This window comes from Nesoenas mayeri (genome assembly GCF_963082525.1).
Source record: "Nesoenas mayeri genome assembly, chromosome: 23".
Classification (NCBI taxonomy): Eukaryota; Metazoa; Chordata; class Aves; order Columbiformes; family Columbidae; genus Nesoenas; species Nesoenas mayeri.
Genome location: NC_137574.1, coordinates 1,695,454 through 1,718,897, shown reverse-complemented (window position 1 = coordinate 1,718,897; position 23,444 = coordinate 1,695,454). Strand labels below are relative to the sequence as shown.

General features: G+C 66.8%; 4 protein-coding genes across 10 annotated transcripts; 2 read left to right on the top strand and 2 right to left on the bottom strand.

The window, feature by feature from the left end:
• Positions 1–333: 333 nt before the first annotated feature.
• SORT1 (sortilin 1) lies at positions 334–8,514 on the top strand. Of its 7 annotated transcripts, none has more exons than XM_080358342.1 (20): positions 334–477; positions 1,536–1,595; positions 1,819–1,892; positions 1,998–2,100; positions 2,197–2,361; positions 2,641–2,714; positions 2,851–2,900; positions 3,005–3,135; positions 3,219–3,363; positions 3,568–3,723; positions 4,052–4,158; positions 4,317–4,419; positions 4,512–4,680; positions 5,201–5,391; positions 5,892–6,081; positions 6,181–6,297; positions 6,513–6,621; positions 6,820–6,926; positions 7,150–7,273; positions 7,375–8,514. In XM_080358342.1, exons 3-20 carry the CDS (start codon positions 1,861–1,863, stop codon positions 7,387–7,389), a joined length of 2,088 nt encoding a protein of 695 aa, XP_080214468.1. In that variant the 5' UTR covers positions 334–477; positions 1,536–1,595; positions 1,819–1,860; the 3' UTR covers positions 7,390–8,514. The 7 variants fall into 7 exon arrangements, 6 of the variants coding, with proteins under 6 accessions (XP_080214468.1, XP_080214470.1, XP_080214471.1 ...); XM_080358344.1 differs by lacking the exon at positions 1,536–1,595 and adding an exon at positions 4,992–5,069 and having other exon boundaries at positions 406–477; XM_080358345.1 differs by lacking the exon at positions 334–477 and adding an exon at positions 4,992–5,069 and having other exon boundaries at positions 1,539–1,595; positions 3,008–3,135.
• A 655-nt stretch (positions 8,515–9,169) lies between these two features.
• CPNE5 (copine 5) lies at positions 9,170–17,076 on the bottom strand (the record flags this gene model as incomplete). The annotated part of the gene is made up of 21 exons (XM_080358323.1): positions 9,170–9,358; positions 9,857–9,930; positions 10,375–10,432; positions 10,733–10,835; positions 10,911–11,038; positions 11,114–11,295; positions 11,401–11,447; positions 11,679–11,740; positions 11,819–11,872; positions 12,172–12,247; positions 12,323–12,364; positions 12,818–12,922; positions 13,141–13,244; positions 13,469–13,532; positions 13,606–13,665; positions 13,936–14,012; positions 14,095–14,134; positions 14,271–14,374; positions 14,842–14,888; positions 14,998–15,038; positions 16,988–17,076. 21 exons carry the CDS (start codon positions 17,074–17,076, stop codon positions 9,170–9,172), a joined length of 1,746 nt encoding a protein of 581 aa, XP_080214449.1.
• Positions 17,077–18,094: 1,018 nt separating this feature from the next.
• Positions 18,095–20,062, bottom strand: PPIL1 (peptidylprolyl isomerase like 1). The gene is made up of 4 exons (XM_080358302.1): positions 19,880–20,062; positions 19,136–19,290; positions 18,994–19,062; positions 18,095–18,381 (listed from the first exon to the last, which is right to left on the bottom strand). Exons 1-4 carry the CDS (start codon positions 19,933–19,935, stop codon positions 18,161–18,163), a joined length of 501 nt encoding a protein of 166 aa, XP_080214428.1. The 5' UTR covers positions 19,936–20,062; the 3' UTR covers positions 18,095–18,160.
• A 32-nt stretch (positions 20,063–20,094) lies between these two features.
• Positions 20,095–23,076, top strand: PSRC1 (proline and serine rich coiled-coil 1; the record flags this gene model as incomplete). The annotated part of the gene is made up of 7 exons (XM_080358198.1): positions 20,095–20,168; positions 20,220–20,275; positions 20,970–21,027; positions 21,586–21,910; positions 22,114–22,270; positions 22,403–22,585; positions 22,671–23,076. 7 exons carry the CDS (start codon positions 20,095–20,097, stop codon positions 22,784–22,786), a joined length of 969 nt encoding a protein of 322 aa, XP_080214324.1. The 3' UTR covers positions 22,787–23,076.
• Between the last annotated feature and the right edge of the window lie 368 nt (positions 23,077–23,444).

Genomic DNA, 23,444 nt, shown 5'->3' with positions numbered 1-23,444 from the left:
TCAAACAGGAGAGGGTGGGCTCTCACCCATCGTGCAAGCGCTATCGGCCAATCAGAAGAGGAGACGGGTTGTGATTGACAAATAAAGAGGCTAATGAGAAGGCGCGGGGCGGGGCGAACATCCAGGGGGGCGTGTCGCGTCTCAGAGCGACATCTCCCACAGCCAACCACAACGAGGGGGCGCGGCGGAGGGGCGTGGAGCGGGGTGGTGGCTGCCAATGGGAGGCGGGGGGCGGGCGACGGCGGGCCGGGGCACGGGGCGGCGGCGGCGGCCGGAGTCGCCATGGGGCCGCGCGGGGCGGCGGGGCTGGCGGTGGCGCTGGCGCTGGCGCTGGGGGCGGCGGGGGCGGCGCTGGGGCTGCGGCACCGGGCCCGGGCCCGGACCCCCCGCGGCGGCGAACTGGCGGCGGCGGCGGGCGGCGAGGCCTGCGGCGGCCTGCGCGGTGTCCCGGCCGCCCTCGGCAACAACACGCACCAGGTGAGCCGGGCCGGACGGACAGGGGGACAGACAGCGCTGAGCGGCACCGGGCCGGGGGAGCGGGGAGCTACCGGCAGCACCGGGGACTCTGTGTCCCTCCCTCCATGGCTGGGGCAGGCGGACACACACCCCTGCCCCGCCCCAGCCCCAGCCTTATGGGCTGGACGGACAGACAGACAGACACTGACCCGCCCCGAGTCCTGGCAGGGCCTGGCGCGGGCAGGTGACTTTTCGTGGGGGCTGGACGGACGGACAGACAGTCTCCCTACATCCCCTGGGACGGACGGACGGACAGACAGACCGACCGTGCTCTCCCTGTGCCAGCGGGGGCAGGACAGGGCAGACTAACAGACAGACAGACAGACGCTGCCGTGCATGTACCCACAGAGACACCTGCTGCGGCAGGACGGGCTCCACGAGCAGGGACAGACAGACAGACACCAGTGCGACAGCAGCCCCCACCCCCTAGACACCGCTGGACAGACACACAGACTGCAGACAGGGCAGAGGGACGGACAGACGGACATGGCGGGGGAATCCTGACCCCGGGGATGCCGGGACCCGCCGGTGCCACCGGCTCTGCCAGCCCGGCCGGTTGCCGCGCGGTGACAGTGGCCTCGCCAGCCCAGTTTGACCAGTTCCCCAGCTGGTTCTGCACTAATTTTACATTTCTTTTCCCTTTTTCCCTCTTTTTCGCAGGACGGGGCGACACCGCAGCCCCCCCCGTCCCCTCCGTGCCACCTCGCTCTGTCCCCAGCTGCCCCCACCCCGCTGCCCACTCTTATCCAGCCACTCCAGTCCAAACCAGTGTCCCCCAGTGCCACCGAGGGGTCACGGTCCCACAGGACGTGGGCTCTGGGAGCACGGGGGGGTACATGGCACAGAGGGGACCCTTGTGCGTGGGGACAGGGTAGTGTCACCTCGCTGGGGGGTGGCAGAGGGGGGCACAGGGACTCCAGTGTCCCCTGGGAGAGGGTGGCCATGGGGCTGGGGGGGTCCCGGTGACTGTCCCCCCCCCCCCGGGTATAAATGTACATCTGCCACCTCTCCCCTCACAGTGCGTCTTCGATGACCTCAGTGGTTCTGTGTCACTGTCCTGGGTGGGTGACAGCACAGGGGTAAGTACGGGGGGGGCTGTTCCCCCAAAGTGGCTCTGGATCGCTCTGGGGGGCACAGCAGCGTCCCCACCCTGTGCCCGAGGGGCTGGTGGGACCTGAAGCCCTGACTGGGATGGAGCGGGGGGGGGGGACAGGAGGAGGGGACAGCTCCTCTCCCTTGGGGGTGACACGGGGGGGTCTCTGCGCTCAGGTGTGACCCTGCGTGTCCCCCTGTCCCCCCCAGGTCATCCTCGTCCTGACGACGTTCCAGGTGCCGCTGGTGATCATGAGCTTCGGGCAGTCCAAGCTCTACCGCAGGTGAGCGTCCCCTCCTGGGACCCCACGGGTGGCACCGGGGGGTCCGTCCCGCAGCGGGGGGGTGGGCTGGGAGCAGCCCCCCCACACCCACCCTCCCCCTCCCAGCGAGGACTACGGGAAAACCTTCGCGGACATCACCGGGCTGCTCAACAACACCTTCATCCGCACCGAGTTCGGCATGGCCATCGGCCCCGAGAACTCGGGCAAGGTAGGAGGGGAGGGGGCAGGACCCCCCGGCAGCGTCCCCCCCCCACCCCAGCCTGGTGGTTTTTCTGGAGCGCCCCCCCCATTTCCCCCCCCCCAGGTCATCCTGACGGGCGACGTCTCGGGCGGCAGCCGCGGCGGCCGCATCTTCCGCTCGTCCGACTTTGCCAAGAACTTTGTGCAGACGGATTTGCCGTTTCACCCGCTGGTGCAGATCACCTACCACCCCCGCAGCGCCGACTGCCTGCTGGCGCTCAGCACCGAGGTACAGCCGGCGGCAGGATGGGACCCCCCCGGGGCTGTCTGGGGCTCCCCGTGTGTCCCCAGGGACCAGCTGGATCGTGGTCGCGTGTCCTGGGTTCCATCCCCGTGCCTGGGGATGCGTGTGACCCCACAACAGCGTGGGGGACACAGCCGGGGACAGGGGTTTGGAGGGGACTTGTGACCCCGTGACGGGGTGGGGGACATGGTTTGGGACAGGGGTTTCAAGGGAGGGTGTTGTAGGGGGGGTGTTTGGCTGTAACCGACCTGTGGGCTCTTGCAGAACGGGCTCTGGGTCTCCAAGGATTTTGGGGAGAAATGGGAGGAGATCCACAAAGCCGTCTGCCTGGCCAAGTGGTGAGTGGCTGCCTGCTTTTTTGGGGGGGGGGGAAATGATTTAGGGGGGCTGATTGCAGCCTGAGCCACCCAAACCCCTCAGAGCAATGGGATGAACCCATTTTCAGGTGTTTTCCCCCCCCTTTCTCTTGCCCAGGGGTGCAAACGACACCATCTTCTTCACCACCTACCTGAACAACTCCTGCAGTAAGTACACCTGGAGTTTTGAGTCATGTTTTTGGGGTTCACATCACTTTTTGGAGGGGGACACTGCTCCAGGGCTCATTAATTCATCATCTCTTCTTCTTAAGAAGCTGATCTGGGGTTACTGGAGTTGAAGAAAACCTCCGACTTCGGCAAAACCTTCAAGGTCATCGGCACCAAGATTTATTCCTTCGGCTTGGGAGGACGTTTTCTTTTCGCCTCCGTCATGACAGAAAAGGTGCTTGTCCCCCCTTCCCCCCCGCGGCGAGGAGGATGAAGATGAGGATGAAGGATGAGGATGCTGACGCTTTGCTTCCCCAGGGCACCACGCGGCGCATCCACGTCTCCCTGGACCAGGGCGAGACGTGGAGCATGGCGCAGCTCCCCTCCGTCGGCCACGAGCAGTTCTACTCCATCCTGGCCGCGAACGACGACCTGGTGTTCATGCACGTGGACGAGCCGGGCGGTGAGTGGGACGGGGACGGGGACACCGCGGCGCTGGGGACACAGCTGGGAGCAGCAGCACGTGGGGACCGTGACTGCGCTGAGGCCGCTTTGTGGCGTTTGGGGTTGTTTTTTGTCTCTCCAAAACACCCCGGGGGCTTCGCCGGTGGCCCCGTGGGAGCAGCCCCCCGGTCCCCCTCACCGCTGTCCCCGCGTCCCTCTGCAGACACGGGTTTTGGCACCATCTACACCTCCGACGACCGCGGCATCGTCTACTCCAAGTCCTTGGAGCGGCACCTCTACACCACCACGGGCGGGGAGACCGACTTCACCAACGTCACCTCCCTGCGCGGCATCTACATCACCAGCGTCCTCTCCGAAGGTCGGCGGCTGTGTCACTGTCACCCCCCATCCCCCAAGAAAACCTGGGGTGACACCTCCCCAGGGCTGGGATCTGGGTTTTGGGGGGGCTGGAGGGCAGAGTGACCCCTGTGCAGGAGGGTGAGGATGTGCTGGGCATCCTGATCCCGTTGACTTCTGTTCTTCCTCCTCTCCCCTCTTTTCCTCCCCTCGTTTCCTCCCCTCGTTTCCTCCCCTCGTTTCCTCCCCTCGTTTCCTCCCCTCGTTTCCTCCCCTCGTTTCCTCCCCTCATTTCCTCCCCTCGTTTCCTCCCCCCTTTTCCTCTCTCTTCCTCTTCCTCCTCCCCGCAGACAACTCCATCCAGTCCGTCATCACTTTTGACCGCGGTGGGGAGTGGGTCCCGCTGCGCAAACCCAAAAACACCACCTGCGACTCCACGGCCAGGAGTAAAGACGAGGTGGGTCTGTCCCCGCACCCCGAGGGGGTCCCACTGCCATGGGGCTGGCCCTGGGCTGTGGGTCACCCCACAGCGAGCCCTGAGCGGGCCGGGGGGTCCTTGGGGAGCCCTCCAGCACCCGCTGGGGTTAACGGGTGAATCCCCCGTCGCTCCTGCAGTGCAGCCTCCACATCCACGCGTCCTACAGCATCTCGCAGAAGCTGAACGTCCCCATGGCGCCGCTCTCCGAGCCCAACGCCGTCGGCATCGTCATCGCTCACGGTACCGAGCCCCCCGGGGCGGGTGGCGGGCACGGGGAGCCCCCATTTCCATGTGTGTGACCCCCCCCAACTCCCACTGTCCCCCTGTACCAGGCAGCGTCGGGGGGGCCATCTCGGTGATGAGCCCCGATGTTTACATCTCGGACGACGGGGGCTACACGTGGGCGCGGATGCTGGAGGGGCCGCACCATTACGCCATCTTGGACTCGGGGGGGCTCATCGTGGCCATCGAGCACAGCAGCCAGCCCGTCAACATCATCGAGTACGTGTGGGGTCCCGTTGCTGCCCGGGGGAGCTCGGTGGGTTTTGGGGGGTCCCCAGGGAAAGGGGGGACGGGATGCTGGTGAGGGGCTGGAGCACAAGTGTGATGGAGCGGCTGAGGGACCTGGGGGGTTCAGCTGGAGAACAGGAGCTGAGGGGAGACCTTCTGATCTCTGAACTGCCTGAAAGGAGCTTGGAGCCAGGGAGGTCGGGCTCTGCTCCCCAGGAACAAGCGCCAGGAGCAGAGGAAACGGCCTCAAGTTGTGCCAGGGGAGGATGAGGTTGGATTTAGGAACAATTTCTTCCCCAAAGGGCTGTGGGCATTGGAACAGGCTGCCCAGGGCAGTGCTGGAGTCACCATCCCTGGAGGGCTGGACAGACGGACGTGAGGTTCTCAGGACACGCGGCACTGCTGGGGTGGGGAACGGGTGGACTCAATCTTGAGGGGCTTTTCCAACCAAAATGATTCCGTGATGGGCCCCTGGCTGGTTTTGGGGGGTTCTGATGCCGACCCCCGACAGGTTCTCGACGGACGAGGGGCAGTGCTGGTACCGGTACGTGTTCTCCTCCGAGCCCATCTTCTTCACGGGGCTGGCGTCCGAGCCGGGCGCCCGCTCCATGACCGTCAGCGTCTGGGGCTTCCGCGGGAGCTTCCTCTCCCGAAAGTGGGTGTCGTACACCATCGACTTCAGCCAGCTGCTCAGCAGGACCTGTGAGTGACCGGGGACAGCGGGGCTGGGACTGGGACAACTGGGGCTGGGGACAGTCACGGTTAATCTGGGGACAGCCAGAACCGGGCTGGGGACAAGAAGGGCTGGGGACAAGAAGGGCTGGGGACAGCCGGGGCTGGGTTGGGGACAGCCAGGACTGGTGACAGGTGGGGCTGGGCTGTGCACCCCTCTTGCCCCAGGATCCCCATTTTTGGGGGGGAGTGTGGCTGCCTCCCATAACAGCCCCCCCACCAGCTGGGGGTGGGGGGTGGAGGGGGGGGGCCTTTATGTGACCACCCCCAGCTGGGTGATGGGGTGCAGTGGGATGGGGGTGCAGTGGGGGGGGAAGCAGCAGTGGGGGTGCAGTGGGGGGGGAAGCTGGGTTGGGGACAGCCAGGACTGGTGACAGGCGGGGCTGGGCTGTGCGCCGCTCTTGCCCCAGACCTCAGTGTGGGCGACATGAGCCATGGGGACAGTGTGACAGGGTGGCATCCCCTCACAGGCGAGGACAAGGACTACACCATCTGGCTGGCGCACTCCAGCGATCCCAGCGACCCCAGCGACGGCTGCATCCTGGGCTACAAGGAGCAGTACCGCCGCCTCCGCAAGTCCTCCGTGTGCCAGAACGGCCGCGAATACACCGTCACCAAGCAGCCGTCCGTCTGTCCCTGCACGCTGGAGGATTTCCTCTGGTAGGACCATCCCCTGGCTTCTGTCCCTATTTGGGGCCACATGTCACCCCTCCCAGGTCCCCAATCTGGGGCTCAGCTGCTTTTCCCTTCTTCCCGCAGTGATTTTGGCTACTACCGCCCGGAGAACCAGTCTGTCTGCGTGGAGCAGCCGGAGCTGAAGGGACACGACCTGGAGTTCTGCCTCTACGGCCGCCGGGAGCTGCTCAAAACCAGCGGGTAGAGCTGGAAACGGGGGCGAAAAACCCAAACCCCCCCCGGAATCCTTTGGCTGGGGACGAAACTCTTCCAGGGATGGGGAGGGACTGGGCGGAATCCCCCAAATCCCCCGGGAATCCTTCACCCTGCCCCGGTGGGGACAAATCCTCCTGGCCTGGAGGCTGACAGCCCCTGGGAGGTTGTGGGGTCACCGAGTGTCACCTCCCGGTCTGCAGGTACCGGAAAATCCCCGGGGACAAATGTTCGGGAGGGGAGAGCCCGAGCCGCGAGGAGACCGACATGAAGAAGAAATGCACCAGCAACTTCCTCAACCCCAGCCAGCTGGTAGGTGACGGGGACACCGCCCGGGCACGGTGACAGCTGGGACATCGGGACACCTCTTGCCTGTAAACTGCTGCTGTGACGGGCAGGACTGTCCCGAAGTCCTGCAGCCACACGTGACTTTTGTCCCCTGGGGTGCTGCTTGTGTTCTGGGGGACACCGGTGTCCCCCGGCTCTGGACTCATCCTCCTGTCCCCACAGGCAGCGTCCCCCAGCTCCACCCCCATCATCCTGGCCGTGGTGGCCGTGCTGCTTGTCACCGTGGTGGCTGGAGTCCTCATCGTCAAGAAATACGTCTGCGGGGGCAGGTGAGGAGCTGAGCCCCCCCCACTGTCACCGTGGGACACAGGGGTGACACTGCCCGACCCTGGGGGACACTGCCCATCCCTGGGTGACACTGCCTGTCCCTGGGTGACACTGCCTGTCCCTGCACCTGGCTCTGCTCTCGCGGGCTGAGCGTGTCCCTGGCTGGGGGGGACACCTGTGGGGGTGCAGGCAGCGCGGTGACATCCCTGTGTCCCCCTCCGTCAGGTTCCTGGTCCATCGATACTCAGTGCTGCGCCAACACGCCGAGGCCACCGGTGGGGACGGGCTGGACACGCTGGACCCCGTCCCCACGGCCACCAAGGGCGGCTACCACGATGACTCTGACGAGGTGAGCAGGGGGGGTCCTGCCCCTGCCAGGGTGGGTTCTGGGGGGCAGGATGGGGACACGCCAGGGGACAGCAGGGGGGTGACGGTCCCATCTCTCCCCAGGACCTCCTGGAGTAGCGGCACCGCGGGGACGACGCTGGGGACACCGGGGACCCTGTCACGCTGCCGCAGCCCCCCCGCACAGGCAGGACCCCCCGCCCGCGGGCTCTTTGCTGCTAGGGGGGTGACACAGGGGTTTAACTTAACTCCACTTCAATAGTTCCTTCCAGCGCGGGGGGGGCAGCTTTTATGGGCTTTTATTTTTCCCTTTTCTGGGCTGTTTTACTTTAAGGATGACGGAGCCCCCCCCCGATGGCAGCATCATCCCTGGGGGGTGGGGACAAGCTCTAAGGTGTCACCGCTGCCGGGGGGGGACGGGTTTGGGGGGACAGGAGCCAGACTTGCCTGCAGCTCCTGCCCCCCCCCAACCTGTTTCTTCTGCAAAGCAATAGGAGCTGGCAGGCCCCCCGGCCCCCCCGCTCGGGGGGTGTCCCCATGGCTGTGGGGTAGCCCCCAGCTCTGCCCCCGCTCCCCGCCCCCCCCGGACTGGCTTTGGCCGAGGGAAATGCAGCAATAATGAATTAAAGCTTGAAGCTCTTTAACCAGGGGCTGGGGGGGCTCAGCCCCAGCTCCCCCCGCCGGTGGAGGTGCAGGCAGGATGGGGGGGGTCCAGAGCAGCCCCCTCCCCCCAAAAGTGGGGTCGGTCCTTTGCCCCCCGCCCAGTTCCCCCCACCAGGTTCTGGTCCCAGCACTGGTACAGTCTCCATACACTGGAAATCCCCATTTTTGGGAGGGGGGTGTGGCTGCCTCCCATAACAGCCCCCCCCACCAGCTGGGGGGGGGGGGGAGGGGGGGGCCTTTATGTGACCACCCCCAGCTGGGTGATGGGGTGCAGTGGGATGGGGGTGCAGTGAGGGGGGAAGCAGCAGGTTATTGGGGTGCTGACCCCGCCCCAGCCCCTTGCCCCCCCCCCCCGCTATCGCGACATGGCCGAGCTGTCGTGACTCACGGCTCCTGCTCTCGCCCCAGCGACTGTGCTGCTCCCCCCAGCTCGGTGGGATGGGGGGGCGGGGGGGCCCCAGCACCTCCTGCATGTGCTTCAGCGTCCCCACGGGACCCGCCTGGGGACAGGGATGGGGACAGGGACAGCGTGACCCCCCCAAGGAAAAGCCATAGCCCTGCGCCCCCCCCGGCCTGGCTGTGGGGGGGGGTGAGGCCAGCGCAGAGTCCTGTAAATAAACCTGGATGTGTGAGAACTTGGGTATTTTTCTGTATATTTGCAATATTTGGGTTCTTAGAAATAAAGCCGGAACGGACCCTGTGTGCCCTGGTCTGTGTCGGGGTGGGGGGGACACGGATGTGGGGGGGTCACCGCTTGCAGGGGCGATGCTGGAGGGGACCGGGGGTGAGTGAGGGGGGTGGTAATTAGACAATTAAAAAGACTATAATTTATTCTGGTTTAAGGCCACTTGATACAAACCCACAGCAGACACACACGGGACGGGGGGGACACACGGTCCATGCAAGTACAAAAGTGAAGGGCGGGGGGGGGGACACACAAAAAGAGACCTGGGACCCCCCTGGGAGCAGCCGGCACTTGTTGCAGGATGGGGGGGTGGATCATGTGTCACCCCCAGGGCTGGGGACGGGATGAGCACGATCCAAATGTCACCAGGGCCACCAGAGGGGACCCCAAAAATGTGATTTTGGAGGTCAGGAGGGAAACCCCCCCCCCACCCAGGGCTCATGTCCCCCCCTTGGGCACAGGGACCTGTTACCACTTACCCCTGGAGCAAGGAAAGGGGGGGGCTCAGACAAACACCCAAACGTGGGGACAGGGGGTGACGGAGCGGGGGGGTCAGGGCTGGGGGGGCACAGGGGGGCCGGGGGGGTCAGGGCTGGGGGTTGCGGGCTGGGGTTTGATCCCTCGGGCCTTCATGTAGGAGATGAGCTGGTCGGGGATCTCGGCCAGGACGTCCCGCGCCAGCCGGGCCATGCTCAGCCCCGCGCTGGGCGCCCCCTCCACGTAGTCCCGGAAGGGGACGAACTGGGGGACAAGAGGGGACAGTGGGATTTTGGGGGGGTGGGGGGCAAGCCCTGGTTCCCTGTGGCCAGTGTAGCCTGTTGTGTCCCCACGTCCCACATCCTGGTGTCCCCTCCCCTATTCCTGATGCCCCACTGTGTCCCCAAAGTGCAGTTTACCACCATGTCCCAGTACACCCCCTCGCCCTGTCCCAGTGCACCCCCACATCCAGGTGCATCCCAAGCCCCAGTGTCCCCCCCAAAATGTCCCAGTGCAGTCCCTCCATATCCCAGCACATCCCCTCCATGGCCCAGTGCCCTCCCGCATGGCTCAGTGCCCCCGCAAAGGTCCCAATGTCCCCCCAATATCCCAGCACCCCCACAATGTCCCATCTCATCGTCCCTCCATGCCAGGACCAGTCCCTGGCCCCCAGGTGCGATGGGGCAGATCTGGGGTCCCCAGGACACCCCGCTGTGCCACCCCCATACCGGGGGGTCCCCAATCCCCGCAGGGGGGTTGTACCTGCACGATGTCCCTCTCGGCCACCTTCCCGCGGGATGAGATGCGGATGTCGTCACCGTCCAGCTCCACCATGGCTGGGGGGGGACAAGGGAGGGTCAGGGGCCCCTTTGGCCCCCCCAGCCCCACCTGGCAGCCCCCCAGCCCCGGCAGCTGCGGGCAGGGACGTGCGGGCAGGGGAGCGGGGCTGATTCATCACTGCTAATTACTGGGGGAGCTTTAATTTGGCTTCACTGCTGCCCGGTGGCAGAGCAGCTGGCTGCTGGGGGGGGGGGCTGCCCATGTCCCCCCCAAATACACCCTGGGGGGCTCATTCAGCCTCTGCTCACAACCACACGCTGCAGCTCACAGCGAACCCCGCTGAGCCCCCACAAACTCAGCTTGGATTTCCCCTGTGCCCCCCGAAGCCGCCCCTCGCCCCCCAGGGACACAGGGGCTGCTGAGCCAGGTTGGGAGGGGGGACACGGGGACCCCTCCAGCACCATCAGAGGGTTTGCTCCCCAGTTTAGGCCCAGCCTTACCGTCAAACTCGGCCTGGCCGACCCCCACGATGATGATGGACATGGGGAGCTTGGCAGCCTGAGGAGGGAAAAAGGCACCAAATTTAGTGTTTTGCCACCAAACGCCCTATCTGGGGCACCCCAAGCCCCATCTGGCCAGGGCACCCTGACATCCCGGGGGTCCCCAACCGCTAATTGCACCCCAACAACTCACAGCACCCCAAGTACCTGCTGGTTCTTGGACCCCGACATCTCTAGACACCCCACATCTCCATCTGCTTCCTGCACCCATCGTGGGGTGTTGCACCCCGGATGGCTCAGCGCCCCCCAAACCCGGCTGGTCCCTGCACCCCGATACCCGGGGCACCCCAGGACTCACGTTGACGATGGCCTCCTTGGTCTGCGCCATGTCCGAGATGACGCCGTCGGTGATGATGAGCAGCACAAAGTACTGCGACCCATCCAGCACCTCCGCCGCCGACCTGGGGGGGGGACACCCCGCGAGTGACACTGGGGTGGGCGCAAGACCCCACCTGAGGGCGCTGGGACCCCCTTACCGGGCGACATGGTTGACGACGGGGGCGAAGTTGGTGGGTCCGTAGAGCTGCACGCTGCGCAGGCTGCGGTGATACGCCTCCAGCACGCCCGCGATGCCGCTGCACGCCGGGTTGGCCGCGTCCCCGTTCTGCCGGGGGGGGACGGTGACAACGCCGCCGTGTCCCCAACCCCGCCGTCCCCACCCTGGGGGACGGGTCCTCACCAGCGGGAACTCGTGGGACACGTGGCCGTCGGGCGGGATCTTGGCGCCGAAGCCGAGCGCCGGGAACATCTTGTCGCTGTCGTAGTCCTGGATGATCTCGCCCACGGCGGTGAGCGCCATGGCGTACGCGTTGAGCTGGTACGGGCTCAGGTAGTGCAGCGAGGTGGACTGCGAGGGGTTCCCTGGGGACACGGGGGTCAGCTGGGCCCCAGCCACCCCCCCGCTGCGGTTTGATGACCCCCCGCCTCGTTAAATAACAGCGGGAGGGGGCGCAGCCCCGCGCTCACCGTTGGACGCGGTGAAGTCGATGGCCACTGTGAAGTTGATTTGGGTCCTGAGGGGGAAAAAGTGGCGTTAGGGACATGGGGGAAAGTGGCGTTAGGGACATGGGGGGCGGTGCAGCCCCCTCCCCAGCCAGCCCTCAGCCCACAGACCGGACTGGATGCATCTCCCCGCCCCAAAACTCCAAGCACCCCAAATCTCCCTGTGCTGAGGTTTCCCCCCCGCACCCAAGGGAGCTGCTGGGGGTGCTGGGGACACCCAGCGCCGCGTCCCCCCGGCTCACCCGCCCCTGATGTAGTCCAGAAAGGTGTGCTCGGACTCCACGGCGAAGGACAGCAGTGTCACCTGCCAGGACAGGGGGCTGAGCGGGGACAGCGGCCGTGCCCCGCAACGTGTCCCATCCCCGTGTCCCCCCGTCCTCACCGTCCCCGAGTTCAGGTATTTCTTCTTCTTCATCTTCTTCCTGGGGTTCACCACCTGGGGGGCAGACAGGAACTGCTCCCCATGGGGCACCCCGGGGTGCAGAGGGCCCCCTGGGGGGGGAACACCCCAGGGTGCAGCGCAGGGGACTGTGGCACCCAGGGGTGCAGGACAGGGGCACCCTGAGGCACCCTAGGGACCACGACACCCACGGGTGCAGTGTGGGGACCCTGGGACGCGGGACCGTGACACCCCGGGGGTGCAGTGTGGGGACCTGGGGACTGTGTGCGGCACAGGGACTGCGACACCCAAGGGTGCAGCTGGACCCCCCATGGTCCCCCGCTCTCTGGTGTCACCTCGTAGACGTTGAACTGGCTCTGTCCCCGCGCCAGCTCCCGGTAGCTGGTGGTGAACTCCCCGATGAAGTCGTGGCTGCGTGGTGAGGGGGTGTCACTGCCAGCTGGGGTGACAGGGGGGTCCCCAAAGCCACCACCCCCCCCGGCTCACCTGCCATCGCGGTCCCAGTCGTACACCTCCACCTTGATGGCTCTGCAAGGCAAGGGGGGGTCACAGCCAGCACCCGTCAGCCCAAACCCCCCACCCGGGGGGCACCATGGGACCCCTTGGGTTTGTTTTGACGCCTCCATGGGGCCTTTTCCTCCTTCCTCCTCCTCCTCAGCCTTTTCCAGCGGGATATTTTTATCCCTATTTTTATCCCCCGTTGCCACAGCAACGTCCGACACGGGGCCAAGCCGGCGACGCGGTGCCACCGCCAAGCTGGGTTTGCCAGGACATGCAGCTGGTGACACCGGCTTGGAGGGGGACACGCACCCACCCCCGGCTCAGGGGTGGCTCCGTGGTGCAGCTGGAGCCCCTTACCCAGATGGGTAAACTGAGGCACGCAGCGCGGGTGCTGGAGCCTCAGGCACAGAGACTGGGGAACAGGATGCGGAGTGGGGACCCGGGGGACACGGGGGGGACCCGAGGGGACACGGCGCTCACCGGTCGTGGTCGCCGTTGCAGAGGGCGCGCACCGGGATGGCGAACGCCTGCCACACCGGGTTCAGCGTGTTCCGCACCACCTCTGTCTTGTGGCAGATGGTGAAGCTGGGGGGGGACAAGGGGGTCATCCCGCTGATGACAAACCCCCCACACCCCATCACCCCACAGGTGATGTTTTTAGAGACCCCCCCCCCCCCCCCCCAAACCAGCCCAGCCCCGTGGGGACACCAAAAGTCCCCAAGGTGTCCCCTGGCCAGGGCTGTGTCCCCCCGCTGTGATGGAGGTGGTGTCACTGCATTTTGGGGGGGCGGGATATCGCTCACGTCCCGTCCTCGTTGCTGCGGTAAAAGACCATGAAGGGGTCAGATTTGCCGAAAAAATCCTTCTTGTCCAGCTTGTTGGCGCAGAACTGCAGCGTGGCCACGTCCTGCGGGGAGGGACACGGGTGTCACCACCCCACACCCCCCCAGGGACCCCCCCAGGGGACAGCGGGGCTGCAGGAGCCTGGGGGTGCTGAGGAACCCATGGGACACACCGGGGGACAGCTCAGCCCGAGCTGCATCCTCCTCACCCCAAGGCCCCAGCGAGGGTCTCAGCCCCCCAAGCACAGCACTGGGGTGTCCCCAACCTGTCCCCCTCCCCGGAGCTCACCCGGCAGTTGCCCAGCTCCTCGGCGAGGAGGATGATGGTGCCGCACTTCTTCCCGGGGATGCCGCTGCCGGGAGGGACACACACGGTGACCGGGGGGGGTGCGTGTCCCCCCCAGGGCTGGGGACCCCCACACTCACCCGTTGGACACGGCCGGAGCGGGTCTCCTGCCCCGCGCGTGCGTGGTGACTGTCCCCATCCTGCTGGGACACACGGGGAGGGGTGATGGAGGGGACACCCCCCAGAAAAAGCCAGATCCCCCCACCATGGGGAAACTGAGGCAGGGGCCGGGGGGAGGACATAGGAGCCCCATCGCAGCGCCTGGGCTGCTGTCACCACGGTCTGTTCTCTGTCCCCAACACACGGATAAGGACCTGGGCGCCTTGCCCGTGCTGGGGGGGACACGGGGACACTGGCAGCCAGCCCAGCACAGGTCCCCGGGGAAACTGAGGCACGGGGGGTGGGCTCACGTCAGGGGCTTCTCCAGGCGGCTGCCGGCAGAGCCCACGATCTCGCCCAGGGTGCAGAAGGCCTGTCCCAGGAAATCCTGCGGAGCCACCGTGTCACCGCCTCTGTGCCAGCCCTGTCCCCAGCGGCGCCGGGGGAGCGGTGACAACCCCCCAGCTTACGTGTTTGGAGAGGTCGGGGCTCTTGGAGTCCACATCGTACCTGGGGACAGAGCAGGGGACACGATAGTGACGAGGACACAGATGGGACAGGGACAGCGACCAGCACCCCCCTGGCACAGCCTGAGCCACCACAGGCGCTGGGGAGGTGACACTAAGGGGACAGCGGGGACACTCACAGGTCGAAGCGGAGGTTCTGCTTCTCCTCAAAGAAATAGTCGAGGACGAACTTGCGCAGAAAGTCGGGGTTCAGGGTGTTGTCGATGACCTCGGTCCGGCCGAACTGGGGACACGGGGACAACGAGGGGACGTGGGGACACCAAGGGGACATGGGTATGGGGACACAAGGACGTGGTGGCATAGGAACATAGAGATGCAGGGACACGGATATGGGAACATGGAGACTTAGAAATGGGGACACAGGGACATTGGGACATATGGACACAGAGACAGATGAAGACCAAAGGGGGGATGGAGTGAGGGATGGGGACACCAGGGGACATGTGGGACACGACGTGACGTGGGGGCGGGAGGGGACACGCGGGCCAGGCACGGCGGGACCAGGTGCCCCTTTGTCATCGCACGGGGCTGGCACCGTGTCCTGCCCGGCCCCCGCCTGCTCATCACGGCCCCTCAATTAAGCAGCAGCTAATTACAGGGCACCCAGCAGGGGGGTGGGGGCAGGAGGGATCCGCCGCTCCCCTAGCCACTCAATGGTCCATCTGTCCGTCCGTCCGTCCGGGCACTCACCTCCCGCCACTGCCGGCAGCCGGGGCGCTGGGTGTACAGCACACACACTGTGGGGGGACACGGGTCAGGGGACGGACACCCTCAGCACCGACACCCCCTGAGCCCCCCGACACCCCGACAGCCCCTGAGACCCTTGGCCCCCCAGCCCCTACTCACGTGGGTCGGACTTGGAGAAGGTGTCCTTGTCCAGGAGCTGCCTGCGGGGACACGGACAGTGGGACACGGCACACAGGACAGTGGGACACGGCACACACAGGACAGTGGGACATGGCACGGGGTGAGTGAGACTGTGTGTATGAGTGTGAGCACACGGCTGGGTGAGTGTGGTGCACACCATGCTGTGTGCGTGTGGTTGTGTGCACGGCCAGGTGTGCTGTGTGCTGGTGTACACAGCCATGTGTTGGTGTGCACAACCATGTGTCAGGGTGTGCACAACCGTGTGTCAGGGTGTGCACGGCTGTGCGTGCTGTGTGCTAGTGTACACAGCCACGTGTTGGTGTGCACGACCATGTGTCAGGGTGTGCACAACCGTGTGTCAAGGTGTGCACAACCGTGTGTCAAGGTGTGCACAACCATGTGTCAGGGTGTGCACGGCTATGCGTGCTGTGTGTTGGTGTACACAGCCATGTGTTGGTGTGCACAACCATGTGTCAGGGTGTGCACAACCGTGTGTCAGGGTGTGCACAATCGTGTGTCAGGGTGTGCATGGCTGTACGTGCTGTGTGCTGGTGTACACAGCCATGTGTTGGTGTGCACAACCGTGTGTCAGGGTGTGCACACCCGTGTGTCAGAGTGTGCACAGCTGTGCGTGCTGTGTGCTAGTGTACACAGCCATGTGTTGGGTGTGCATGACCATGTGTTAGGGTGCATATGACGGTGTGTTGGTGTGCACAGTTGTGTGTCGGCGTGTGCATGGCTGTGTGTGCTGGTGTACACAGGCGTGTGTTGGTGTGCAGGTCTGTGTGTTGGTGTGCACAGCCCTGCATTGGTGTGCACAGCCGTGTCCAGCTCTGTGTGCGCTGTGCCGTGTGTCAGGGTGTTGCACACCCGTGTGCACTCCCTGCTGTGTTTTGGGGTGCCTAGCCGTGTGTCGGGGTGTGCGCGGGTGCATGTGCTCCCTGTTGCATGTCAGGGGGTGCACAGGGACGTGTCAGGGTGCGCACGGCTACGTGAGCCCGTGCTGTGTTGGGGTGCACAGGGATGTGTTGGGGTGCCCAGGGCCGCGGGGGGGACACCCTGTCCCCGTCCCCCCCCGCAGCTCTGCCCGCCGGGACTCTCTCCGGTCCCCGGTGCAGCGGCAGGAAAATAGGTCGGAGCGGCCGCAGGCAGCGCGGCCGGGGGGGGCACGGCTGGGGAGGCACCCGCTGCAGCCGAGGGGGGGGCACGGGGTACCCAGCACGGCCGGGGGGGCACCCAAGGGGGCTGGGGGACCAGGGACACCCCAGCATCCCGACCCGCTGGGCCCCCAGCTTGCAGAGAGGGGGTGCAGAGGGGACCGGGGGAGCCGGACGTTCCTTGTCGCCCCCGGAGTGGGGGTCGTTGGCATTTCTCCCCTCCCAGCCCCTCGTTTTGCTCCCCAGCCCCACAGCGACAGGTCCCAGCACCCGTGTGTGTCCTCCCCAGTCCCCCTGCGCTGACAGCGTTCCTGGGGGGTAGGATCCCCCTCGTGGGGGACGCGGGGGGGCAGCCTGGCACCCCCGGACCCCCACCCAATCCCCAATTCGTGCACCCCCGTCCCTAGAGCCCCCCAGGGCCCTTCACCCCTATTTCCCCGCCTCCCCCGGTACCCGCATCCCTCCCCAGTGCCCTCTGCTCTCCCAGTGCCCCCCACATCCCCCCCAGAGCTCCCCACTCTCCAGCAGCATCCAGTACCCCACACCTGCAGTACCGCTGACTCTCCAGCACCTCCCAGTGCCCCACACCGCTGAGTGTCCCCACTACCCGCCCCCCCCATCGTGCTCCCCCCGCTCTCCCAGTGCCTCCCAGTATCCCAAAACACCAACCGCCTCCTGCTCCCCCAGTGCCCCCCAGTGCTCCCCGTTCTCCCAGTATCCGACAGTGCTGGCTGCCTCCCACTCCCCCGGTGCAGCCCCAGCGCCGCACGGCCCCTGGCGCCCCCCGCTCCCCGCCGCCGCAGCCCCGGTACCTGCAGGACACCGTCAGCTCCACCCGGGTGGCCGGGACGGGGCCGGGACCGGGGCCGCTGCCCGGCTCCGGGACGCCCAGGCCCGCCATGCCCCGAGCTCCGCCGCTGCCCCGCTCCGGCCGCCCCCGCGCCCCACCACCGGCACCGGCACTGGCACCGGCACCGGGATCGGGATCGGCTCCGCCCCGGGACCGCCCCGGCACCGATCCCCGCACCGCACCGACGGGCTGCCCCGGCGTTTCCTACGATACCGCCCCCCGGGGACCCCGGTACCGCCCCCGCACCACCCCCGGTACCGCCTCCGGCATCGCCCCCAGATCCTCGGGATCGCCCCCAGTACCACCCACCGGCATCGCCCCCACTATCACCCCCCAGAGCCTCGGGATCGCCCCCAGAACAGCGATACCACCCCCGGGATCGCCCCCGGGGCTGCCCCCAGACCCCCGGGACCCCCCAGTGTTGGCCCCAATACTCACCGGTATCACTCAGCCTCAGGTATCACCCCAGAGCCCCCCCATCCTCCCCGGTGCTGCGGGACCCCTGTGAGTGCCACCCCCATCCCCAGTGCTGGAGGGGGACACGGTGTGTGCTGGCATTGGCACCCCTGTGTACCGGGACACCATGCGCCAGTCTCCAGGGTCCCCAGTGCCATGTGGGGACTCCAGGTTTGGGGCAGGGGAGGGGGGCAGCACAGTGACCTGGAGGGTTTGTGACAAGGGACACCCCCGGGGGTCACAGAACACTTTGTGAGGGGGATGGATATGTCAGGGCTTGGCCTGCATCCCCATATCTCCATACCTGTGTCCCCATACCTGTGTCCGTATGTCCCTGTGTTTCTATGTCTCCACATCCCTGTGTCCCCACATCCTCATCCCCATGTGTCCCCCCCCCTGCTCTGCAGCTGGAGCTGGTGACAGCTCCGTGTCCCCAGGGCTAGGGGGGAACCCTCCATGCCCAGGTGCTGCCTGCAGAGACACCCCCAGGGGGGCGGTCAGGCACCCACAAACCCTTTTCGGGAGGAGACACGCAAAGCCCCTTGTCCCCAACCATAACAAGGACACATCCCCCACCACACCCCTCCTAAAAAAACAAGGGTGGGTGACCACCACTTCCCACCTTTATTACAACCAAATACTACAAACTGGAGGGGGGGAACCCTGCGATTCCCCCCCGCTATCCTGAAGGAAAAGCCTTGATGACCTTGACGTCGTCCAGGGGCCGGTCCTGGGCGTTGGTCTCCACCATGGCCAGTCTGCCCAGCACGGCCATGCCCTGGGACACCCTCCCGAAGATGCTGTGCTTGCCGTCCAGCCACTGCGCCGGGGCCAGCGTCAGGAAGAACTGGCTCCCGTTGGTGTCCGGCCCCGCATTGGCCATGGCCAAGATGCCAGCGCCTGGCATGGACAGACAGATGGACACTGTTAATGTTTCAGGGTTTTTTCGGGGTTTGTTGGAGGGTTTGATGTCATAACGTGGGAGATATGGCACTTTGGGGATGGGGTTCTTGGGAATATGGGGGGCATGCCACCCCATGGCCAAAGTCCTGGCAACCTTAGGGATGTGCCACCCCATGGCCAGGCTTCTGAGGGACACAGGAGACAGGTTACCCCATAGCTGGGGTCCTGGGGGACATGTCAGCCCTTGGATGGGGTTCTGAGGACTACAGGGAACATGCCACACCATGGTGTCTGTTCATGGGGACATGGGAGACATGCAAAACCATGGCCAAGGTCCCGGCATCATGGGGGAGATGTCACCCCATGGCTGAGGTCCTTGGGGACATGTCATCCCCACGGCCAGGGTCCTGGAGGACATGCCACATCACGGATGGGGTCTTTGGGGACATGCTGCCCCATGATCGTGGCCCTGGCATCATGTAGGACATGCCACCCCTTGGCCAAGGTTTTGGGGAATATGGGCTACATGTCAGCCCACAGGTGGGGACATGGGGGACACGCCACCCCCCAGGTGGGACATTTGACGCCCCGGTGCTGGCCCCTACTCACCGGTGAACTTCAGCTCGGGGTGCAGCTCGTCCTCAAACTGTTTCCCGTAGATGGAGGCACCGCCACGGCCTGGGGAGGGGACAAGAGGGCTCAGCTGGTCCCCCAGCACGGGAGGGGACACAGTGACGGGGGGGTGTCTCACCAGTGCCAGTGGGGTCCCCCCCCTGCACCATGAAGTCCTTGATGACACGGTGGAACTTGGTGCCGTTGTAGTAGCCGCGGCGGCAGAGCTCGGCGAAGTTCTTGCAGGTGCGGGGGGCGTGTTTCCAGTACAGCTCCAGCACCAGCGGGCCCATCCTGCGCCAATCGGCACCGGGGAGGGGGGGGGGGGTGTCACCCCGTGGTGCCCCCACAGGGGCTCAGCCCAGACCCGGGGACACACACAGGGCTGGCAGGGGATGGGGAGCAGGGGGGTGATGGGGGCTGCCCAGGACCAGGAGGGAGGAAACCGGAGGCTGCCCGGTACCGAGGGGGTAACCGGGGGCTTTTCAGTACTGGGAGGATGATGGGGATAGTCCAGTACTTGGAGCTAACTGGGACCTGGGGGACAAAGAGGACGGTCCAATGCTGGGGGGACAAGCTGGACTTGCTGGTACCGGGGGATAACGTTGAGTGTCCAGTACCGGGGGACTGGGGGTAATGGACACCGAGGGGACACCGGGGGCTCTCCGGTACCGGGAGATACTGGGAGTCTCCCAGCAGCCAGGAAAACTGGGGACTGACCGGTACCGGGGGACTAGGGGAAACGGACACCGGGGACTGCCCGGTAACGGGCGGAGAGGGCGGGAGGGACCGAGGCGTTCCGGTACCGGAGATGGGGCACGGGCCGAGGGGGCTGGAGGGGCCACCCGCTGCCGGTACCGGGGAGAGAGGCCCCGCCCCTTACGTGGTCTCCATGGAGACGGTGGGCGGCTGCCAGGAGTCGGGCGGGACGGCGGCCATGCTGCTGCTGCTGCTGCTGCTGCTGCTACTGCTGCTACTGCTGCTGCCGCCGCTGCTCCGGCTCTGGTTCCCGGTGCCGCTCCCGCTGCTGCCGGCGGCGCCGGAAAGGTCCCAGTACCCGCGCACTTCCGGGGACACGCCCCCTTCCGGCGACGACCAATGAGAGAGGGCTGTTGGCGGGGCGGGGACAAGGAGCTGAGCCAATCCGCTCGGCGGACGGGAGCGGCGCTATTGTGACGCAAGGGGAGGGGGAATTCGAACGAGGTCACGCCCCCCTCCCCGAGGCCACGCCCCCTCCTCCGCGCGCGCGCGGCTGAGCGGGAGCCGGGGGCGGTGCGCGGTGAGCGGGGCGGGGGGGGGAACCGGGAGCGGGGCGGGGCCAACCGGGAGCCGGGGCGGGGGGGACCGGGACCCCGCGGTGGGGGCGGGAAGGAGGGACCATGCGGTGGGGGGTTGGGAGGTCCCCCGGGGCCGGGAATGGGATCTCCCGGGATCGGGATGCGCGGCTGGGACCCCCCCCGCGTGGGGGATTGGGATCCCCGGTGCGGGACTGGGACCCCCCCGGGGTCGGGCTGCTGGGCTGGGACCCCCCGTGGGGGCTGGAGATCTCGGGGAGCGGGAATCCCCCCTGGTGTGGGGCTGGGACCCCCCAAGGACCGGGGTGTGGGACCGGGACCCCCGTGGGGACTGGGGACGCTCCGGGGTGGCGGTGTGGGGTTGGGGGTGCCCCGGGTGTGGGGTAGGGGGCTCCCCCGGTTCGGCCCCTCCAGGCCGTGCCGTGTCCGCGCCGGCCGTGCTGTCCCCGGTGCCACAAAGCCCCGATTGTCCCCGGGCAGCAGCCGGTGCCACCCGGGCAGCCCACCGGGGATCGGGGACACGGGAGGGCCGTGGGCCACCCCCCCTCGCCGCCAGGCAGCCCCTGTGCCGCGGGCCGAGGCGATGGCCGAGGAGCAAGGTATGGCAGTGCCAGCGCCGCGTCCCCCCGTCACCCCTGCACGCCGGGGGGCCGGGGCTCACCCTGTGTGTCCCCTCAGATGTCCGCTTTGTCACCGAGGAGAGCTTCGACTTCAGCTTCGTGTCCCCTTCCGACAGGTGAGCTGGGGACGTGGGGGATGTCCCCCCCTCCCGTTAACAGGGTCCTGGCATCATGGGCGATGTGCTGTCCCATGGCCAGGGACACTGGGGTCGTGCTGCCCCATTAACAGGGTCCTGGGGGACATCAGAGACATGCCACCCCATTGCCAAGGCCTGGGGGACATGCCACCCTATGGATGGGATCATGGGGCACGTGTCACCCCATGGCCAGGGACAGTGGGGACATGCCACCCCATGAACAGAGTCCTAGAGACGTGCCAGCCCATGGCCAAGGTCCTGGGGGACATGGGGGACATGCAATCTCAATGATGGGATCCTAGGAGACATGTCACCCTATGGCCAGGGTCTGGGGGAGACAAGGGGGACATGCCACCCCATGGATGGCTTCCTGGGAGTCCTGGGAGCTGCGCCACCCTACAGCTGGCATTACAGGGGACATGCCACCCCACAGCTGGTGTCCTGGGCAGCACGGAGGTGGGGACATGCCACCTCTTGGCTGTGGTAATGGGTGACATGGGGGACTCGGGGACTAACGCTGCCCTTTGCCCTCCGCAGCCGGGAGGAAGAGGACGAGGATGAGGATGAGGACAAGGACATCCCCGGGGGGGCCAGCGGGCGCTGGAGCCCCCTGAGCGGCGCCCGGCTGGAGGAGATGGTGCGGGAGGCCACCCGGCTGGCGGCACAGCTGGAGCAGTGTCACCTGCCCCCCCGGGGGACGCCCCCCACGCCCCGCAGCCCCCGCCGCCAGACCTTCGTGGTCAAGGACAGCCCCGTGCGGGCGCTGCTGCCCACCGTGGAGTCCCCCGCCACCGCCACCCGCTCCCCCCCCGCCAAGCCCCGGGGTCCCCCCGCTGCCACCAATGTCCCCAGCACCCGGAAGGTAGGTGACATCTTGGGGTGGACACCCCCAGTGCTCCCAGTATGACCCCACGCTGTCCTAAACCCACCCCTCCCAAAACAATTTGGGGGGGGCGGGCGGGCTCTGAGTGCCACCCTCATGTCCCCAAGGGGGCACCAGAGCCCCCTGGCTGGGTGGTGGGCACCCCCTGAGTGCTGTCCCTGTGTCCCCTCCTCTGCTTCCAGGTCCCCTCCAGCTGTCACCCCACAGCGGTGCCGAAGGGACCCCCCGGGGCCAGGGTGCCCCCCCCTAGCAGGATGGGCCCCCCTCGGCCTTGCCCTCCCCAGGGACAGGGGGCTGGGACGCGGGGCAAGGCCGAGCCCCCCCGGGCCGGGACAGCAGGTACCGGCTTTGAGGGGGGGACAGGGACAAGGACGGGGACAACCAGGGGGCCAAAAGCCACCTCCAAGCCCCACCATGGGGTGAGGGGGTCAGGGTACCCCCGCCTCGCCCCCACCCCCCCTCTCTCCCCAGGCCAGACAAAGGCAAGGGGGGGCACAGCCCCCGCCCCCCCCGCCACCCGCCAGCCCCGCACCAGGGCCACCACTGTCCCCGTCCCCTCTGGCCACCCCCCCGCGCCCAGTGCCACCCCCAGGACAGCCGGCCGGACCCCGGCGGGGGGAGCAGCACCGGGTGGGAGGGCATCTGCGCCCAGAGGTAAGGATGGGTGCTGCTGGGGGGCTGCAGGGGGCTTTGCCCCCCCCGTGCCTCAGTTTCCCCACAGCTGCTCTCCCCACTGCAGGTGCGGGGGCGGCGCGGGCAGCCCCCCCAGCCACTGGCTCGGGGTGCAAACCAGGGCCCCCCTCCAGCCGCCTGCGCCCCCCCCGGAAGACGGCAATGAGCAGCACCCCCAGGTGACTCCCCACCCAGAGCCCCCCATCCTGGTGCATGGGTGAGGATGGGGGGAACTGGGGAAACTGAGGCACGGGGTGGGGGGGGCAGAACTGGGGACCCCCCCAGGGAGGAGGCAGAGGCGCAGGTTGGATTTTACTTTAATTATAAAAGGTCACACCAGCAGTAGGAAACCCCCCCGCTCCCCCCCCCCCGACACCCAGGGGTCCCTCAGCCCCCCCAGCACCCACCCCTGGGTGCCCCCGCCTCAGCCTCACCCCTGGGGTGCACAAGGTACTTGGGGAGGGGCCCAGACATTCCTGCACCCCCCAACTGCCCCCAGTGCCGTGTGCCCCCCACCGGGGGGGTTTGGCACTGTGGGGAGGGGCAGGGGGGGTTATATATCCTTTTTTTTTGTATTTTCATGTATTTTTTAAATAAAACCCTCCACCGGGAATTGGGGCTGTGGATGATGCTGGGGGGGGCAGGGTGGGGGGCACCCTATGCCACATTCCCCCCCCCAGGTGCCAACAGGGTGGGGGGCAAACCCTGGTCAGCACCCAAAGTGCAGTGGGGGGGCTGCAGCTCTGTGTCTCCCCCATCCCAGCGCCACCCCCAGTCCCAGTGTCACGCCCCCCATCCTGGTGCCACCCTGGTGTCCCCAGCGTGGTGGCACAGGCTGCGG

What these genes read in the sequence shown, in the direction of transcription:
- SORT1 (XM_080358344.1), top strand. Translation starts at nt 1,861, where the DNA reads ATGAGCTTCGGGCAGTCCAAGCTCTACCGCAG. An exon ending in GCACGTGGACGAGCCGGGCG is followed by an intron (nt 3,364 to 3,567) that starts GTGAGTGGGACG and finishes GTCCCTCTGCAG; the next exon opens with ACACGGGTTTTGGCACCATC. An exon ending in CGGCCAGGAGTAAAGACGAG is followed by an intron (nt 4,159 to 4,316) that starts GTGGGTCTGTCC and finishes TCGCTCCTGCAG; the next exon opens with TGCAGCCTCCACATCCACGC.
- PPIL1 (XM_080358302.1), bottom strand. Translation starts at nt 19,935, where the DNA reads ATGGCCGCCGTCCCGCCCGACTCCTGGCAGCCGCCCACCGTCTCCATG. An exon ending in GGGGGACCCCACTGGCACTG is followed by an intron (nt 19,063 to 19,135) that starts GTGAGACACCCC and finishes TCCCCTCCCCAG; the next exon opens with GCCGTGGCGGTGCCTCCATC. An exon ending in CCCCGAGCTGAAGTTCACCG is followed by an intron (nt 18,382 to 18,993) that starts GTGAGTAGGGGC and finishes TGTCCATGCCAG; the next exon opens with GCGCTGGCATCTTGGCCATG.